Source organism: Cicer arietinum, chromosome 4, assembly GCF_000331145.2.
Source record: "Cicer arietinum cultivar CDC Frontier isolate Library 1 chromosome 4, Cicar.CDCFrontier_v2.0, whole genome shotgun sequence".
NCBI classification, from domain to species: Eukaryota; Viridiplantae; Streptophyta; class Magnoliopsida; order Fabales; family Fabaceae; genus Cicer; species Cicer arietinum.
The window spans coordinates 3,868,458-3,890,833 of record NC_021163.2 but is presented as its reverse complement, the minus strand read 5'-3'; the positions used below and the strand labels follow the sequence as shown (position 1 = coordinate 3,890,833).

Below are 22,376 nucleotides of genomic sequence, written 5' to 3'. Positions count from 1 at the left end.
TTATTGAAAATGTAAGAACTTCATTAAATATTGTTGCTAAGTTATGTGGATATGCTCACTGTTGATCACTAACTTTTGGCATATATAGAAACACAAAGTTGACATAATGAACCTTGAATTTTCCAAGTTTTTGCTAAGTATAATCTAATCTAAAATCTATATACAAACAAATCCTGTTTCAAGACCTGCATAAAAAGGACTGATACTCTTCTTTTCCAAATATTATTAAACTTTCAAAACATTATGTGTTCAATATAGTTCTGAAATCACATAAGCGCGTCTTGATTGCCACTGTTAAGCGATGTTTGCATCAATAACATTGCTATGCTTATTTGAAGAATCACTTCCAGTGATGTTTGGTTGTTGCAGAAGATGAATAAGGGACCAAAACACATCTATCCTTGTCACATGTCTATTAGCCTGTTACAAAATATGTAAATCATTATTTTTAGCTAAAGTAGAAAAATGACTGAAAAAATTTCAATATTATATATGGCCCTATTTATTTTTTGTATTTTTAATATTTCAATCAAATATTCGATTTACCTCGACAATAAAGCGCCCCCATAATTTACTTTTCTTTATTTCCATTTTTGCTTTCAAGATATTCAGCCCAAAACCTTTAATTATGTCAACTATCTCAAGGAAGAAACCTTGATCCTCACAAAGCATCTGCAACAACAGAACAATGCCAATTAATTCAATCACATGGCATAGATTGAGAAAAAATAAAATCAAACCACACATTATTATTTCAAATCTTACCTCTATAAGCATTTGGCCTGGTGGATTCATGTCCTCAACAATAATAGGGCATACCATTGTTTGGTTTCCTACTTCAAACGCCCATGTAGCACCACGGTTTTCGCTATCTTTTGGAACCACTCCATTTGCTTGTTCAATAAGCTAAACATACAAAAAATAGTCCACAGTTATTTATGATCATGACTAATGAAGATTAAGCATGTTTAATTAAAAAAATGTTCAAAAATAGTTTGATTAATTAATTAATTACCTTTGGCTCATTAGGCTCATGTATCATGTCTGCATATTTGATGACACTGCGTAAGAAAAGCATGTATCGGATGGTGCGGTCTAACAAAGAATCAATGCTACACTGTCAAAAAAATCAGATAAACATTTGTTAGCATGTTATATCAAAACAATTTGCAGCTAGTAAAATGAAAATTGTAGCTCATATCATGAATGGTTTCATGGAACTATCAGACTCTAACGATGTTCTTGGTGCGAAGTATCCACTAACTTTACAAATACATACATATATGAGAAGATTTTAGTCCTAGCATAGGTTAGATGAGGTTTCATTTACCTTTCCACCATGAGGGATGATTCCTCTCAATTCTTTAATACAGTCTTGAATTTGCTGTCGATCTTTTGGCCGCGGCCGAGTACTCTCTCCAGGCTTAGCCTTCTTCTTGGTAGGCTTTGTAGGCTCTTCTTGTTTCTTAGGGTGTAAGGAAACACCCCTCTTCATATTAATGCTATTTCTATCATTAATCAACATGCCTACTTGTAATTTTGGGAATGTATCTTTCTTAGTTAAAACACTATTGGATTTTTCCAAGTCAGAAACAGATTGCATCAAATTTGGTCCAGCCTCAGCCCCAACAAGGCTTGCAAAATTTACTTGAGTTCTACTCATGGATGAAAATTCTACCATCTGTCTCTTATTAGATGATAGTAACTCATTCTCAAAATTTGAACTATTAAAAGGATTGTTGTAATTTGCTTGACCCTTCAAAAGCTCTTCAATTCCTCCCAACTCTGAGAATAGCCTCTTCCGATTATCAGTCAGCGTAGTAGTATAGTTCAACTCCGATATGCATTCGGAAAAGCCGATATCGGTAGCAGTACTCACCATTGGTGTAAGTAAATTCCCCCACCATTCACTAGATTGGTCACATCCCAAATCCAATTCCAAGTTATCCAAGAAATCATTTTCAGAACTGTGTATTAGTACAGATGTTTCTTTCATTTCTGAGTTAACTGTTGTAGTGATAGTGTTATGCTCAGCTAAAGTTGGATTAAATTCTATTGATTCAGGAAGGTTATTATCTAATTGAATCATTGTTGTGCAGATACTATCATCTGTAGAAGGAGCAAACCACTGACAAAGATCGTCCAATGAGCTGAGCTTCAAAAATTCTTCTGACATATCGACCGGCTCAATCGAACTTGATGGTAAAACAACATCTGTGACAACAACAGGTTCAGAAGAATGATTGTCTTGAAATGATGACCCTTTGTCCAATGAGACGAATGCTGAATCATGAACAATGCTGCTATCAAATGAAGTGCAAACATCTACAACTTCTTGTGCCATTATTTCAGATGCAAATTGTTGGCCTAATGAATCAAAAGAAGAATTTTCACCACACCATTCACCAAAAAGGGAGGTTTTGGAAATCAAGTTGTCGTTCATAGAAGAGTCAGGATCCAAATAAGCTTCTATGGTACCATTCAATTGGTCACTAAGAGATGAGGTTTCTTCACAAGTCTTGTGTTGGGAAGAGAAGGGATCATTAGGATTTGTAGAAGAATAAACTTCTCTTAGCTCATCATAGTTTTCATCAAGAGTATATTTGAGAGTCCAATCACATGAATTTTCAGTGGAAATGGAAGCCAACAGTCCGTTGAGATCATAATTTGCAAAATCCATTGGTAAAAGTTCATTTCCTGATACTTCAATCATGTCCATATCATCAATCTCCTTGAGCAAACTTTGTGTTTGATCCAAAAAATTAATCGTCTCCAAAATCTGCAGCAGTAAAAGTACTATGATCCATTAGTACATTACAATAGAGAATAGTGTTTTTAAATTTTGTATACAACACTTTAGATCGAAAGTATGTCAGGTGTCGTTTCTGGTGTTGGTGCTTCAGAAATTTTAACAATTGAATAACCAAAGTGAAGCATGAATGTTAACTAGTATCCAAGATAAAGAAATAGTTAATGTCAAGTTGTAGTATCTCAAATAGAAACTCATATTTAGGAATATATGCTATTCCCGATTCTCTGTATTATGCTACAATACTTTTCCAAATTAAACCTGATACATATTTAGTGTATGTTTGGAATGACGGTGAGTTTGGCGAGATTAAGGTGACACTTTGATTTTGTCAAAATCATGGTAGCACGACGCGATTTTGCCAAACTTGCCACAAATTCAAACATGCGTATACTTTCAATCTCTTCAGATAAAGGACTAAAATTTACACAAGAATTAAACGTTATTGTAAATCAGGTCAAGCTTCAATATTATCAAGAGTTGCTATGATCTTGAATACAGAATAATGAGGCTAGCAAGGTTCAAAAGCTTATTAGATTTTGGATATAAGATTCTCTATATCTGACTTCTGAAACAGTAATCAGTTCCTAACTTTTACAGAAATTCATTTGCATGATGTCATAAAATCAAGTAATTTAACGGTACTAACCTTATTTGTGGATCCAAATTGTACCACTCCCCATGATTTGATAGGTATGACCACAATTGTCTACAAATCAGAAATGATTATCAATATAAATTGCAAGCGGCTTTGAACAAGAAATATAATCAGATAATCATACTTAATAGGGTATCAGGACACTTATTAAGTTATAATTACAATTGATTTGGTGACTTTAAACAAAATAGGTATATTTAGTAAAGGAAGAAATATTGAAAGGGAAGTGATATGGAAAAGGAAATGTATAAGAAACTTGTGAGTTCATCAAATGCATTTCCTTTGTTGATGAATTTTAGTACCTTTATTCCAGAAGAGAATTGTTGATACAATCCAGAATCATCCTGCAGAAAGAAAGGAAATTCTCAAGTAATAAGTGAACTAAAAACAAGAGAAATTGGAATATAAAATTAGTGATACCATCGTATGTTTAAATAGACGGTGAATTTAATAGAATCACGACGTATCATGATAATTTTGACACCACCGTAAGTTTACCAAAATTCACTGTGAATCCAAACATGCACTCAACAGTTGAAATTGAAAAGTATACCTCATAGCTGACGGAGTGCAACCAATTGTGTTTGTCGGAGAAAGCAGCTTCACCAACAATTCTAAATAGAATACCAGAATTTCATTAGCCCTTTTTGCTTTTTAATTTTTTGCATTAATGAGTAAAAGTGCATTAAGGGGGTGGAAAATGCATTAGGAAAAAAATCTACCTTTATCCAATTGATTTTTGGTCTAAATTATGAAGTTTCTATAAACATGAAACAAACAATAAATTAGTGTGAAGCATACATACCCTTCACCCAGCAAGTGCACTTGAGGAAGCAATTTTGCAATCTCTTCTCCTAATTGCTCTTCATAATATGATTCTTCCACAGTCAACAACCTATAGGAAAATTAATTTCAAACATGCAACAAAGATGAAATGATAATTATAGAAGAGAATTAAACAAGAAGCTTACATAGGATTTGTCTTATGAAAGCGCCAGAAAATTGCATAAGACCAACCATCACCACAAGCACAAAGAGTTTTGAGCTTATTCCTTAAACTAAGAGGCATTGTCATTGCCATTGCAATTTTCCACTTACTAACTATATGGTTATTTATTTATTTATGTATCTATACATGAAGAAATGATTATGAATTAGTTAGGTGAATATTTTGGACTTAAGAAGCAAAGAAATGTGAAGTGTCAAAGGAATAAAAAGGGAAAGACAAAACACTGAACAAGAATGTTGTCAGGTTTGTCTGTTTTGTTTTCACTTGCAATCAAATCTAAATGCACATACATACAAACATATTTATTTAATAAATACTAGTACTAATCATATAGTACTGTGTATAGGTCTTTGTTTAGGGACAAAACTAACATTCACTACAGTACTATTCCTTTCTCTACCTTACAATTTCCAACACAGCTTACGGCATCAAATGGGTCCCACTCACCACTTTTGTTCTTTATTATGTCATCTGTCTATCATTGTTCATGATTTCAAATATTCTCATTCATTGCTAACAAAATAAAAAGATTTGTTTTCTTCTACAATATATCTTCATTTTTATTTTTATAATATATCAATATTAATTGGGTTATTAAAGTCGAATATCAGTATCAATATATACTTGCAAGTATAAGGGGGGTGTTTGGTTTTACTCAAATTATTTTCTTATACCAAATATTATAATTTTAAAGCTCTTATTTGTTGTATCTTCGTATGTATTATTGAGAAAATCTAATAATTTAATAGTTTATTAAGAGTTATATTTCTCTCATTACAACTTGATTTTAGGAGAATAAAGTAGATTTAATATATAAAGTCAAAATATATCGATATTTGTTATTTGGTCACCGAATATATTTATAAAATTTCAACATTATGTATCCTACAAATATTTTTTTTATCAAAATTATTGTGTATTCTACTAATATAATACTATTATTAATTAATTAATTGTTATCGTAAAAAAATAAAAAAAATAACTGTTTTTCTATTGAAACTAATTAATTACAATCTAAAAAAAATGAGAAAAAATATTATTAAATGTCGAAAAAATTGTGGTCATCATTTTTTTTATCAAGTAGATACGCATGTATGTAGAATTGAAAGTTAAGATAACAAAAATATCTCTTATTTATTATGCTCGTGATTATATCATAATTCTTCATTATTAATAACAATGGATGAAAATAATATTAATTTATGACCATTGAGTTTGAGAATCTTGTTTTTTTTTATCCTAAAAAATTATTTATCCTATCTTAGAGAAAGTTTGGCTTGATAATTTAAGGGCACCAATTTTTTTTGTCATATAATTATTTTAAGCTTAATTTATTTTTGTCAAATAAAAATAAAGTATTTTTAAGTTTAAATTTGATCTTTTTAAATGTTTGATATATATATTGTTGACCTTCTTTAAAAAAACTGAAGAAAGGTTATAGAGACCAAACATACTTTTTCATGATATTTCGCTAGTTAAAGACATATTTTATATTAATTTTTTCAAATAAATAATTTAACATAGATTTATATAAAATTCAATTTGGATATTTAATATGAATTTTTTAGAGAATTTAATTTTTTATAATATCTATTTAAACTCTATTTTATAAAAAATACCTTGAAATATATTAAAAAAAAATTGATTTTGGCTGATGTGGTTAAATTACAGAAAAAAATAACATTAATATTTTTACATAAAATACACAAATAATAATAATAATAATATTTATTTATTTAAATTTATTAGATACGAAAATGTAGAAAGAAGAGGAGGAAACAAACCCAACATAAAACTAATTAAAGTTTTCTCTTAATACCTTTGAATTAAATATAAAATAGTGCGTTTGTTTTAGATTTTTTCATGAAAATATCTAATTTTTTTCAAACCAAAAATAATGTGTAAGATGTAAAGAGTGTTTGTTTTAGATTTTTTTAAAAATTAATTTATCAAGAAATCATTTTTTGGCTAGAAATAAAATGTTTGTACGGATAATGGAATATGGATAATGAAATGAATTGTTTTAAATATGGATTTAGCATTGCTCACTTATAGTAATGAAATAATTGTAGCAAGATAGAGTGACAGTAAAACCAAACTATTTCTAAAAATTTGCATGAAAGAAATTTGAGTCAAATATATATACATCATGTACATTGGTACTTATAGATTATCATGTAAATTGATATGATACATTGGTACGTGTAGAACATCGTGTAAATTAGTATGGGTAGAACATCATGTAATTGGTATAGGAAGATCATCGTGTAAATTGGTATAGATAGAATATCATGTAGCTTGATATGTATATAGAGACTAAAATTTATTTTTCTAATTTTTTTTAATTATTTAAATTGCACTTTTTTTTATTATGTTTTAAGATTAGAACAAAGCTTCCAAAATCTATTACTTGCCTATTTTCGTGATAATTTGTTAGTATGTTTATTTTTTAGAAGGATCCAAATATTATGAAATGGATTATCTAAATTAATTGATTTGTTTGGGTTAAAAAGAAGAGGTAGAGATACGTGAGATACTAGAGAGTGAAAGAGATAGTAGATAGAGATTGAAGGAGGAAATAGAGATGCTTGTAGGGAGACATATGTGTATTTAGAAAAATTATATATTTAAAAAATATTTTTCAAACAAACATATTTTCTTGAAAATCATTTTTAATGCTCTTTATAATTATTTTGTAGTTTAAAAAAATCATTTTTATAAAATTGTATATAAACATGTTAAAAATCATTTTTTTTTAAAAAAAAAAAAATTTATAGTAGTAAACAAATGGGAGTTAAAAATCATTTTATTTAAATCTCTAAATTATTTAAAACAAAAGTTATTTTTATTTAAGTTCCAACAAATGCACCCAAAATCTTTAAAAATTCATTTTTTTTCTCTCCCCTCTACTAAATCAAACATATCTTCAAATGTTAAGATGTCTTTCTCTCTTCTCATCCTCACCATTAAAATTCCTTATCTGCCTTTAGTTGAACCAAACAAATCTTAACAGATTCAAATTTTTTTATTCAAGAGATCCAAATATATGTTAATTCAACCTTGGCAAAATAATATGTTTTTCTATTATATATGATTAAGGTTTGGAATATATGGTTCATAAATATGTAGCAGTGGTCACAACATCAAAAGTTTTTTAAGAAGTTATGATCACAAATCTATCCGATTTATAGAATAATACTCGATCTAAAAATAAATAAAAAAGTTTTTTTAACATAATAGGTAGAATCTGGATTCCCTAATGCAGTTGGATGCGAAGTCATTAGGCTCGAGTATGTTATTTAAATAGAGATCATCTTCAGTATTATAAACTTTGGGTTTTAGCTAGATTTTTTTAAAATGAAGCAGAAAAAAGATAGAGCGAGAATAAACGAAAATTTATTTAAATTTAGAGAATCATAAGTATATTTTTTTAAAAACTTAAAGAATCAATATAAGAATCATTTGCTTTTATATTTTGACACATCAACGCCGCGATGCACAAGTCAATCTTGTAACTGCCACGTATCCTTTTTTTAAAATAGAACTAACGGAAAATAATATTTTTATAAACGGACAATAACATAAAGGGTAATATTGTAAATATGGTGCCACTTAAAAGTTGTGAAAATAAATATAAATGACTTATCCGGAAACTAGACCACACATAAAGGATTAAAAGTGCAATTCATCAATTTATTACTAACGAAAATATGTTCATTCATTTAAATTGATAGAATAAATCGAAGACAACACAAATTTAAAGTTTCTAAAAACTCAAAATGATAAATCTACGACAAACTCTTAACATTTAAGTTAATATCATATAACGAAAAAATGCCTACAAATATTTTGACATAATCAAAATAATCGAAATACTCATATCTCCAAATATATAATATTGAAGACTAAATCATCGATTAAATATGTAATAAATAGATCAAAATAATCTCTCAATTTAAACCCAAAAAATCATTAACTACTTGTTTATATAACTTATTTATCTATCTACTAATTATAACTCATCATATTCTATTTTAAATACGATAATTTATTTTAACCACATATAGAGACTATCTATGTTTAACCATATTTATCAATATATTTAGATGTTAAAATATATTTTGTGCATATATAGAATGTGCTATTTTTAAGCTAGCTAGGGTTTATTATTCAATGTAAGATAATATCGAATGTCATTTAGAGACATTTTTTCAAAATTTTAAAAAATTATTATTATTATGTAAGGTCGAGGATAACTAACGGTAATATGGGCATAAGGTTTCAACATGCATACCAATCACAATTGGTATCAAGTGATATTTTTTATTTAACTTAAATTAGATTAATTGTGGTGCTAAAAAGTTTTATACATAAATTATTTATTTATTGTATTACTTTTTTAAATATTTATATTTTATAAAATCAACGCTAATTACATAAATTCTTTATTTATTTATATTTTAAAAATTTTGTAAAGAAATAAATTACAATCATATAAACGTATATTATATCGTAAATGAATGTCTTGAATTGAATTTAAATATAGAATTGAATTTAAATATAGAATAATTTATCAATTGAACTAGAATTTAAACGAATAATTTTTATTTGAGGACATAAAAATTACTTTATCATTTATCTAAATGATGAAATATAATTGGAAGTCTACTTAAAAAATTATATAAAATTAAAATGTTTGTGCATATAAATAATTTTGATTGATATATAATCTAATAAAATGAGTAGAACTTTTACTATCCATAGATTGGTACTCAACCGCTATGATGAAGCGTGTGGTGGCTAAGGGGACAAAATTATAAACCTTTGCTCACTATTAAAAAAAAGGGTTTCTTTTGTGATGGGAAGAATAATAATCATAAATAGGTAAGGGAACTTGGTGTCTTTGCAATGTTCAGTTGTGGTTTTTTGTTGTCAAGATAATCTTTTCCACCACACAAATAGGAATGGTAAAATAGGTTGGGTCAGTTGGATTGATAGTATGTTTTGACCTATCTTTTGGTAAAATAGATTGAGATATCCAATATGTCTTATCTTGTCTTGCATGACTCAATAAAAAATGGAGTTAGAGTAGGGAAATGAGGTTCATCTTTTATTTTTATTCCATTACTTATAAGTTTTTCATTAATTGATTTTTAGAAATTTGAAATATTTTCTACATATCATCCTGCCAATCAATAGTGAGATGTTCAGCTCATTCTCCTAATGCAATCTACTCTTTTTTATTTTAAATGAATTAACTCAGATGTGACAAAGCACAAAAATTAATTTATTTTACCAATCACACAAGCATCTCACAAAGTCTATATAGTAAGTATTCTATTTTTCTATAATAATTTATTTATGGGACATGCTAACAAGTGATATTGTTAAAGAAAATAAAAAATCACACTTTTTATAATTTTAAAATTTGAATTACATAAATTTTAAATTTCAATATATTGTTTCTATATTTAAACTCTTAACATGTGACCCAAGGACACTTATTAGTATTTTTTTAAAATTTTATCTATAAAAAAATGTATCTCAAAATGAATGAGTCTTTTAATTTTTAATATATTTTTTCAATTGTTCCTTTCAATTAATAATAATTGCATTACTTTAAATGTATTATATTTTACTATGCATTTATGACATTAATAATATATCAATATCTAATAAAAACAATTTAATAAATATAATATTCTTTTATTTATATATTTTTCTTATTATAGAACAGAGAGGGTAAAATAAAAATGCACCAAATAAATAATTAAAATAAAATAAAATAAAATGGATCTGCCTGAATTCTAATTAAGAAGAGTCAATGAACGGCCCAATGATTTTCAATTAATGACGACCAGCGAATGAACAAAAAAGCATTGAAGCAACATAAAACATAAAATAAATGAGAAATTGCGTAGACCTCCCTATTTAAATCACACATATACTTCATCTAATTTTAAAAATTACTCACCTCCTTTTAGTTATTAGACTTAATTACAGTCTGATCCCTTTATTTTTATTATTCGATAATTTTTATTTTTTAATTATAAAATATAATTTAACATTTATTAAATGACATAATTTTTAAATAAATTATATTGAATGATTGATATTCAATAAATTAAAATAACATCATTTAAAAATATCACTTTGAAATTATAGAATTATTCGTTTTTATAATATAATTAAGGTTAAATTACATCTGTGGTCCCTTAACTTAATTTCATGTAACGTTTTAGTCATTTATCTTCTTTATTTTCTCGAATTGGTCCTTTATTTTAATTTTAAGTGACAATTTGATATTTTATGTTTTAAAATTTCAACAATTTTATCCTTTTTTATACAAAAATTCAAAAAAAATCATCAAAAATTTCAACCAAAACCCATAAAATTAATAATCATCTTTAATATAATGCAAATTATATCAAATCCATAACTCAAATATTCAAATACACTCATATTTTCATCTCCAACAACATCAAATAAAGAATGAAAATATGAGTTTATTTCAAAATTCAAGTTATGAATTTGATTAAGTTTGTATTTTATTGAAGATGATAATGAATTTTATGGGTTTTTGTTGAAATTTTTGATGATTTTTTTGAATTTTTGTAAAAAAAAGGACAACATTGTTGAAATTTTAAAACATAAAATATCAAATTGTCACTTAAAATTAAAATAAATGACCAACTCGGAGAAAAAAAAATATAAAGAACTAAAACGTTACTTGAAATTAAGTTAAGGGGTCGCAGATGTAATTTAACCTATAATTAATAATATATAAATAATTAATATATTTAGATTTCAATGCCACGTAGTCATATGTCACATCATTTTAATTATATCGCATCACCATTTTTTGTTAAAAATTCTAAGTGAGGGATTAAAAATATCTAGATTTTAAATTAGGGGAATTAATTTCGTGAATAAATGAAAATAAAATGATTAAAACTGTAATGAAACATGCTTATTAAAAAACTGCATCAAACATTTTTTTTGTCGCACTTACATCTGTTTTTACTATTTGCTATATAACGCGATTCAAATTTTTGTTTTAATTTGTAAAGGTACAACCGTACATTTAATATTTTTAATTTTAAATGGTGTAAGTATGTTCTTATTGACACAATTGAAGTATGTATTATGATATCTTTTTGATAAATAACAAATACAATAATAAGTGTAAAAAAATATATTATGCCCAATTTTTTTAATAAAATATGAAGTTAATTGTATTTTGAAAACTAGAATGAGTATAACTGTCATTTAAGGAGACCACATAAAAGGTAAATATATTTTTTTCTAAAATAAAAGAGTTCTAATATATGAGACATACTTCTGATCTTAAATATAAGATATATTTAAGATGAAATTGATGAATAAAAATAGATATATTAAATCTAAATTTTGAACTAAATATAATATTTTTTATTTATTTACCTTTCTCTTATATTCAATATTAGTTAGATTTATGTGTCTGTAATAAAATTATATTCAACTCGTTCGTTGGCATTGGTGACCCCTGTCTAGCTAACTTTTTATCTTTGAAAGAAATATGTTTTTAATTACACGTTTCAAAAAGACAAGTTACTTCAATAAATAAAAAACTCAGACACGTTACTCTTTTGAATTTAAATAAATTCAAAAACCGGTCTGCTTAATTAACAATAAGAAAAAACAAACAATTATTATTGTACCAAAAGAATAGTATTGGTGACAATATTGCATCCAACTCAACACAAGGGATTATGTCCCTTTTATTTTTTTTCTTGTGTTTCTTTGATGGAGAAATCCTCACCCTAAAACTTCAATCTTATTTATTTTGACCACAAATGTATTGAAATCAAGGGCTGGAAAAAACTGAACCCTCGTGTAATTGCAGACAATCCACTCTCCATAGGATGAATTGAAGAAGCATTGTGTAGTTCTGGTCGATCCACTCAATTGATTGATCGATCACATGTGGAAAAACATCTTTTGGCTTTTCTAAGGACAAAAATGTTTTGCACTCTTTTTTCTTTTTTTCCTTCAGAGTAAGTTAATTAAATAGTTATATCAGCTAAAATAAAAGAAACAATATAAATAGATAATTTTCAATCTAAATTGAGTCTATGGAATCAACAACAAAACAAATTAAGTGGTTGGCAGAAATACTAGCGATCCATTTAACATGTTTTAAAGAAAAATAAATGAAAGAATTTTTCATTATTTGATACCCACAATTACCAAACCAAAATGATTTAAGTCTTTTGAATTTTGCATCTAACCACATTTAGATAGTCTTCTTTAAAATCCAAATATTTATCCTATTTGAATTATTAGATAAAATATTGTTTATTAATTGGAGTAAAATTTAAATAGTAGTTAATTTTGAGGTGATTAGCTAGTTAAATTCCACTAGTCACCAACTCTATAACTAACTTTTAGATTTAACGCCAACTAATATAACATTTATATCTAATATGAATTTTCGTAATAGTATTTTATTAAAGTGGTAACCCAGAAAACCTTTCTCCTTTTTCACAGTTTTTTATTTTATTTTATTTATTTCTTCAAACTATCAACAACAATTATCAACAACAAATTATTTTCCTGAAATTATAAACGTCTATCAAAATACTTCTTCAAATTTATACTACATTTTAATTTTTTTTTTTCATTTTGTTTGATGTTAATTAAAATACTTCATCTGTCAACAAATTTTGTTAAGTGACATAGTAACACATAAACATAAACATGGATGTTATAAAATAAAGAGCATTTTAACAGTAAATAAACATACTAAAGAGGCCACAAATGCATAAATTCCTAAATTCTGAAATCAGAAAATCCACAAATGCATAAATTGCACTACCCGAATCATTTGTTCCCTTAAATTTCTAATCGGTTATTATAGAAAATGGACAAGGATGATAGTCAATTCAAAAAAGGTAAAGCAAGTAACATAAGAAGAAGTTTTTCAAGAAGCTTTTATGTGAATGCAAGTGTAGAAGAAGAGTTTTAATTAGAACTACAAACTCTGAAACAAATTCAGGAAAACCTTTGTTTGCTTGCTTTTTTCATAAAGTCAATTATTTAACACTTTTTTGCATTTTTTTCTGCCCTAATATGTTTCTTCTTCTTGCACTTTTCTTTCTTTTCATATGTCTTTTTATATAATCTCCTGTCTCTGTTTATGCAAGATAAAATTTCTTTGTTGTGGATTTTTTATGAGTTGATGAGGTCGAAGAATTAGGTTTAATTAATAACAGTGAAATTGTTGTATGTAATGTGGTGTGGAAGGAAGATGATGGTTAAAAGACAAAATTGATAAAATGCTATATAATTTTAATTACTTAAAGGCAAAATATTTCATAAGTTTGATTAATTAAACACAAAGTCAATGATGTGATATTCACGTTTATGTGATACTATGTTACTTAATATTAATATGATACATCAATACTTCTAACGAATAATTTGTTTGACGTCAAACAAAATAAGAGAATTTTTTTTATATAGCATAAATTTAGAGAAATAATTGAGAGACATTTACAATTTTATAGAATGAATTGAAGAATTAAATGAACTATTAATAAAATTCTATTGGAATATTATAAAAGAAGTTATGATAAATGTTAAAGATAATAAAAATACATTTTTGAAAAAAAGATATTTAAATTTTTAAAAAGGTAAAATATAAATATTACAATAAAAAAATGATATTGAAATTATGAACATATATTAAGATTTCCTTGAAAGAAAATCCGAGTGGAACGAGGAAAAAGCAAAGGGAATCTCACACTTTTACTGAGGTAGGAGATAAAGCTGAGAGTTACAGTTACAGGCCCACAAAACCACAAAGAGCTGCTTCACGACATAAAACACAGGCTTTAGTGACTTATGTATCCATAATGTTGTCCATGAAAGTGAGACACAAATGTTCGCCACCACTTTTCCCATGCTGCCGCGCACCGCAACTTCAAACTTCTCTTAACATGGTTCAGAGATAAAAAATATCACATTCACTAATTTGATTTTACAAAATTAATTTTAATTAAAAATAAATTCATATAAAAGAAAATTGAATCATAAATTTAAGATTGAAAATTAATTTTACTTGAGAATAATTAATATGTCAAAAGTTACTTTACATCTTTAAAATTTTAATTTTGTTTACCATACATTTTGAACAAAAAAAAAAAACAAGTGGAACCATACTTATAATTAGTTTGTTTTTGTCAAAAAGGTGTAATATATTTTCTCTTTTCTGTTAAATATTTTGGATTTGGGAGTGGCTTTCACTTTTTAATCTCTCTAAAATTTTAAAATTTTATTATTGGTCTTTACTAAGAAATTCTTAACTTTTATTTTGTCCAAAAATTTATTTTTAATTTCTATTTTAAATAGTTTTAGTTCCAAAAAAATCATAATAAAATAAAAAATAGAGATTTAATGTAAATAAACTTTGTTGATGAACTAAAGAAAGTTGTCAGACGGAGGTTCTATGTTGAAACTTGAAAAAACTAATTTATTAATATTTATCTATAAAAAAGTTAGCCACTTGTTAAAAATAGATAAAAAGAATATTTATAATATTATAAATATGACTGCAAAAAAGTCATTTAAATATTTAAAGAATACATATGAATTGATTTAAAAATAAAATTGAAAACGAAAAATATCTTACTATTAAAAAATGAGGAATGTTTTTTTTTGTCTAATAAATAAAATAATAAATACCACTATAAATCATAAATATAATTGCAAGATTTTGCGTTTTAACACATAACATAATATCAAACTTATAAATATTGATATTTTATTAATTAAATTAAAATTTAATAATAAAATAAAATATATTTTATAAGAGTTAAAGCAATTTTTTTATATTAAGACAATTTAGCACCAACACTACAGGTGAAAGAACAAGAGTATAGTAACTTACTAATAACTGGATGGGCAAACCTAAATCAAATTAAAGGCAGTCAAACACAAGAACAATAATCATAAATGCTTCTCCAATGTGTCTCCTTACATATATAAATTGATTATGATTATTGTTATCATTATGCTAGTATTTTGTGAATTAATTGAGGACTAACTTTTTTACAAAACTTTGTCAAAAAAACTTTGTTACTAAGTCAACTCAATAATGTTTTATGATTTGACAAGTCACTTTATTTTTGTAGTATTTTTATTAGTCAATCGATATTTTAAGTAACTACTCACATTCTCTTTTTAACAAAAGAGGGCCAAAGAACAAGAAGAAAAATAGAAGGAAAACAATTATGAAATTAAACAAACAGTTTTAAGCATTCAAATCTTGAATATGTCATCAAAGCTACAACTTATAATTTCAATGAAAGAATTCATAGTAATTTTGAAATTCACGTCAATCAATGATTTTGTTGCTTTTGCGTTTGATATGCTTCACTTGAACTTGTTAATTTAAGGTGATAAGACTATATATAATACGTTGAATTAAAGTGGGAAGTTCACATTTAAAAGAACATTTGATTAGTAAACAAGCTAACAAAGAACTTTTTAATCAATATCCACAACAAGATGAGAAATACTCTCTCTCCAATTTTGCGCATATAACTTTTGATCCATCTATCCTATGTGTTACAAATAAGTTGTCCATATCTTGCAAGGTTATTGTAACCTTTGCACGCTCCATAATTGTTAAGCTTACTCCATTCTCAACTATTGGAGACAGTGTCCAACCACTGAGGACTATCATACATAAAGTCAATTGACGTTAATATCTCTAGTGGTGTTGTTGATAATGTTGTCAAACACACTATCCTTGTGATCAGGAGAGAGAAAATCAGTTATATGATTAGAAGATTGCACTAACAATTATAAGCAATGGTAGTATGTATTTATTAGTTTCTTAATTTGCTTAGAAGATTGCACTATCAATTTTAATAGCTTCTTGCATTAATTTGCTTTCTCCATTTATGTTTCATTTAAAATAAAGTTAGTTTACAAAAAAATGTGTAGCAGAAATATATTTTAAAATATTCAAATTCTATAAATTACAAATATAAATATTTTGAAATCTAATATTTGTATCGAAATTTTAATGTATAACTTTCCGTTATAAAAATGAGTATCAGAAAATTTAAAAATGGAAATTTTTTAAACTTCAAAAGTTTTAATTTATGACTTTTCCAGAACATGTTTTATATTTTGAAAATTATTTTATGTTTTGAAATTTTTGTACCGGTGAGAATTTTAGCCCAAATTGAAAGAAATTTTTTGATATTTTTTAAATGTCGGAGGCAAATTTGAGTTTAGATAAGATTGTGGGGTTAGAAGTAATTTTTTAGTGAACAATTTTGATACATTTAAGACACTTTGTTATTTGAAAGTAAAAGAGTTACTTTGGGCCAATAAGGTTCAATTGAGGCGGCCCTTAATAGAAAACAATGTAATTGAATAAGATTTGGTCTAATCTAATTAATCACTACCAAATATTTTATATATATACATTGATGAGATGGTAATAAATAATACCTTAAATTTACAGATATACATTGATCAAATGTTCTATAAATGATGAATTTAACAATTTTGCCCATCAACCACATGCAATGGTCAAACTTGACCAAAACCTTTTTGGTATTAAATTTTTAAATTTTTAATTAATAAATTAATTTTAGTTTCAAATTTATATTGTAAACACACACACACACACAAAAATGTACAAATGCAACAAACATGAAAAAAGAATAAGATTGAGAAGTCGTCCACGTTTGAGTGAGATGGAGTTACGTATGTAACGTATCAATTGTAAAATATAGTCTTTCATTAATTAAATAAATATGTATCTCATTAAAAGCATATCTTTTTAAATGTCTTACAAATAAAATTTTGAAGAAAATTATACTTCACCTATCCCATAATAATTCTCACATTTGCAAGAAAAAAATTGTTCCATAATAATTTTTGCTTGTAGTTTCTAATGCAACTTTCATTTATTTTTACCAATTATATCATTTAATTAATATTATATGCATAACTCTAATGATTTATAAGAATAATTTGCTAAAATTATTATTTTCTTAATCTAGGTGAAATAATCAAATACGGCAATTCTTTTAAGATAGAAAAAATAACACACTAATTATAATTTTTTATATAAATCATGTATGATTTTATCGCTAATCAATTAGTTCAAAGATTATCCATTAAGTGTCATATAGTTTAAATATTACTAGATAGAAAGCTGCTACTAATTTTTCAAAGAAAAACACAATTTGTATATTGGATTGCATATTAATACATTATTTGATAATTGAATATTGCTAGATAGCAGCATATTCATAAACAAAAAGCTAAATTACATTCGTGGTTTCTTAATTTAATTTCAGATAACGTTTTAGTCCCTTATCTTTTTTTTCTCGATTTAATCCTTTATTATTAATAATACCAAATAAAGTATGAAAATTGTAATAGTTTGACACCACTGACCAACACTAATATTCACAAATTTACCGTCTTGTTATAAATTAACCAATAATTTTATTACTCCCTGTACAAATTGAGTTAACTACAAGATGCACTTCGTTGTAGTAGAGTCTCCATTTGTATTCTTAGACAAATAAATATTAATTCAAGATGAATATGTGTTTCTAGCTACCAACAGGCACATAAAAATCTGATTTTTATGAGTGAAAGAGGTGGCGATGGAGCTTTAGCAAAATCTATTAAAATTGCTTTTTGTGAAAAAAAATTGGTGATGGTTTCTGTGGGTATTAGAGGGTAGAGAGAGTGACGTAAGAAGAGGGGTAAGTTAATTTGGTCTGGATGATGTACCATTATATTTGATAGAGTTCTTTAATCTAACATAACATGAATAATTTCTGTTTTTTTTTTTACAAAAATACAACACTTATTTGAGTTCTAACGGCCAAGCATGGTGTTTACATGGGATGGGTAGTGTTGGATACCTCAAAAAAGAAAATTGTAGTGAATAAGAATATTTTTATATTTAGCTACTGTAATAATATATTTTTAACTATTTTAAATAAATCTATTTTTAAAAAATAGTAAAAATAGAAAACTCAAAAAATTATTATTTAATTGATAAATATATTTATCTTATTTTGTCATTTTAAATCCCTAAAACAATTATAGAACATAGAAAGAGATTTTTATATGATAAATTTTTTACAAGTGTTTTTTCTTTACAGCACTTTGTTAAGCTGCAAATTTTTTATCACCCTACTATTTAATTCTCTACCTCAAGCATTAAATCATCGTTATATACTTTATTTCTTGCAAATAATTAAATTGTTGATGTTGAGAAAAACATTTTTAATCTATTTTCGTCAAAGACACTTGTTAAAAACTAAAAATAGAAAAAATAATTTGAATATATATTAAAATTTGTGCTTTTAATATAAGATTTCCATTTTTGTTTCTTTATTTGGTGTCACAAAAAACTAGCACACATACTCATGGACCCACACAAGCAAGGAAGACTCAGAAACGAAGTTGATGTAAACGATGATAATTGGTTATTGCGTCAACGGTGGAGTTTGGATCTTTTCTCTGAAAGAAAATAAAATAAAGGTTTGTTTTGATTCTATTTTACAAAATAGTATTCTAGTTTTTCAAAAATAAAAAATAAACGCTAAAATTATTTGCTTTACTTTGTAAATTATTGTTTTAAAAACCGTTTTGCTTTAAACACGAAAACAGAAATACCTGTTTTTCTTTTTCCATTTCAGTTTTCGTTCTGGAAATAAAAAAGACATGGAAAACTTACCATTTTCATTAATGGTAGTTTCATAAATAAATAAACAAATTACATTAAAATTTTAAACGGTGGAGTCATGCAGTAATGCACACAGCTGGGGTTGCTTTACTGATATCGCATATTACTATCCCACACTTTCAATTTTAGCCATAACATATATTTTAATGTTTTTAATCTTGTATGCCTAATTAATTAATTTTGTAATTGATTGGAAAAATAAGATGTTTCATTTGTTAAATTTAAAAAGGTAGTTTTATACCATCACTTAATATGAGTTTAATAATTATATATTGATAGTGTATAATAATTTTTTCATCTTATTTAATGAGAATCAATCTTTCTATTAAATAGATTCATTTATATATATATATTTTTTAAATATTTACTATATAATCTATTTTTGTTAGATTTTAGTGTGAAACTAATTCGTACAAATAATGTATTTACTTTTTTCTCTTAATATTTTTGTTTATTTTTCTTTAGAGATAAAATATGAAACGAGAATAATTAAGTAAAAATGAAGTATGTGTTAAACAAGTTTTACGTAACCACGACTAAAACGACGCTAAAAATCCAGATCTGGAAAGGAGAAGGGCCTTATTTTTTAAAACGTATTTGGAAAATAAATTTACTAAACAAAAAGAAAAATTTACCAAACAAATTTTCAAGCTTCTAATCTCTAAAACAATTTTTTAAACTAGTACTACCAAGCATATATTTTATAAAAAAACAAAATTCTTAAAAATAGTTTATAAAAATTGATTTACAAAAGAGTATTTAAAAACTAAAAATCAAAATCAAATAAAACAAACCCTAAATCTCAAAATTATTATTTTTTCAATTGAAATTACCAATACGTTTTTAAGTAAATACTAGAGTACACCCTCTAGTCATTATTATAAACAAAAAAATGACATCAAATATTAGTCATAAGTAAAAATTAACTTTTTCGTTTTATTTAATGTTAGTATTCTTAATGTATATATATATATAGTTTAATAAAATAAATATTAAATATAAGTAGCTGAGTATTTGACATTTAACAGGATAATTTAATAATTTTAGATAATATTTTATATAAAATTTAAAAAATTAATTGTCCTAAACTAATTTTTTTTATTAACTGTGAAGGTAGTTATTTTTTATTATAATAATAGTGGCTAAAGCGAATATATTTTTTGTTAGATTTTTATGGATTAAATTGTTTATTTAAAATCATATTACATAATAAAATGATTGACATAAAATATATTTAAGAATTTCTTTGTAATTTTAAAACATTTAAATACTATAATGAAAATAAATCACATATTTAGAGTCTAAAATAGTTGTTTCTCCTTTAAGGGGATTGAAGGATAACAGAGATATTTTGGATAAAAAAATAGGAGAGGGGGAGAGAAATTTTTATCTAAATCATGTTTTGTTCACTAGAGATGAAAAATATTTTAAATGATTTTATATGTGCATTTAATTATTTCCTCCAATATTTTAAAATGAGTTTTAAGAGAAATTTTATTTACGTCTCATTCATTTACCTCCAACCAAATAAGTATTAATACAATACATATACATTAATTTACCATTCTTTACTCTCTTTGTTTGGTAATGAGTAACTGGTTTGATTATTTCACATAAATTAAGAAATATATATAAATCAAACAGAGAAAAAAATAACATATAGTGAATTAGGAATTATCTATGTAGTATTAATTAAATAGTATAATTGAAAAAGAAAAAAATAATTAATAATACATTAAAAATAAAAAGAATTATTTATTGTGAAACAATTATTTTTGTAAACGAGTCACTTTTTCTCTTCAAATAAATTTCTCCCATGTTATTAGTGGATCCAAATTTTAAAATATAATTGACATTTGAAGCCATTTATACAGTTTTTATTTTTAAAATTTCTAAGTCAAAAAATAGAGTGCTAAAACATCCCATCATAATATGACATCACAATTAGATTGACACTTTAAAATTAGCAGATATTATCTGCAATATCTTAATAAATACATTAATTAAAATAAAGAAAAACAAAAAAAATCTTCGGGATACTAAATTAAAATCCATGAGAAAAACAAAGATTTTGGACAGCAGTCTCATTAAAAGCATTGTAAGAAAAACTCAATGGGTTAAAACTTGATGAAGAGAAAAATAATATAATTTTAAAACACAGCTAGCTACAAGACCAAAACAGTTCTAATTCTGAACTCTGAAATATAACGTTTTTTTTGTTGTTGTCAAAATATCAATTTTTAATTTAAAATAAGGAGTTTGATGAAGTAATTGAGATTTATTTGAGAGGTATATCTCTCCCAATATGTGTTATTTATACAGAAATATCAAAAAAACTATTCGATTCAAAATAAATAAAATTACATGTATTAAAAGAGTAATAATGGTATTTATTAGGATCGAAAATGTTTGATAAGTAATAAATTGGGTGATTTGCATAGAATGAATGTAAGAAGATGAATGCAATGTCACGTGAAGATAACAGAAGTATCACCTGGCTTTTATTATTCCTGTATAGCTAAAGTAGTAACCTGCTTGATGTCAAGGTGATACTTGCTTTAATTCAATTCACAGATGAATCTTTCAGCTTACTGACACCCAAAAACCTGATTCTGAATCTCATTCTGAATCTGAATGAATGTATTTAAACACAACAGCACGCTAAGAAAGAAATTTGCAGGGAGAGTAAATTAAGGATACCCGTCACTTTCACATTCATATTCACACATCTAAATACTTATTTTATATTTCATTCTCAAATTCCTCTTCACTTCAACGTACACTATATTTATACTCTTTCTACTTTATATTATTATTTTTTCTCACCTCGATACCAACATTCACACTCATATACAATGTTATGATTCTTTTGCTAAAGACATTGATTCCAGTGAAACTAAATTCCTCTAATAATGACTCAAATTCAAACCTCATAAATAGATAAAATATAGTTGGAAGAAATTACTCATTAAAAACAATCAATTATAAATTTCAGTCAGACAGAGTTTAATTATCAAAACAAAACAAAAAATTGAGGTCAATTAGAACTTTACCTCATCTATCTTAAAAGTGTAATGTAAATAATGAACTTTCAACTAATTAACATTGAAAAGTTAAACTCCAAAAA

The 22,376-nt window shown here is 25.6% G+C and overlaps 1 protein-coding gene across 1 annotated transcript; it reads right to left on the bottom strand.

The window, feature by feature from the left end:
* LOC101509177 (transcription factor bHLH157) lies at positions 1-4,754 on the bottom strand. Its single transcript, XM_012714446.3, has 10 exons — positions 4,439-4,754; positions 4,273-4,362; positions 4,021-4,081; positions 3,770-3,811; positions 3,459-3,518; positions 1,331-2,779; positions 1,016-1,117; positions 766-906; positions 547-672; positions 1-420 (listed from the first exon to the last, which is right to left on the bottom strand). Exons 1-10 carry the CDS (start codon positions 4,546-4,548, stop codon positions 295-297), a joined length of 2,307 nt encoding a protein of 768 aa, XP_012569900.1. The 5' UTR covers positions 4,549-4,754; the 3' UTR covers positions 1-294.
* Positions 4,755-22,376: the final 17,622 nt, after the last annotated feature.

Coding starts and splice junctions, on each gene's coding strand:
- LOC101509177 (XM_012714446.3), bottom strand. CDS start 4,548: ATGGCAATGACAATGCCTCTTAGTTTAAGGAATAAGCTCAAAACTCTT. Junction 4,363..4,438: donor TTTCATAAGACAAATCCTAT/GTAAGCTTCTTG, acceptor ATTTTCCTATAG/GTTGTTGACTGTGGAAGAAT. Junction 3,519..3,769: donor AATTCTCTTCTGGAATAAAG/GTACTAAAATTC, acceptor TCTGATTTGTAG/ACAATTGTGGTCATACCTAT.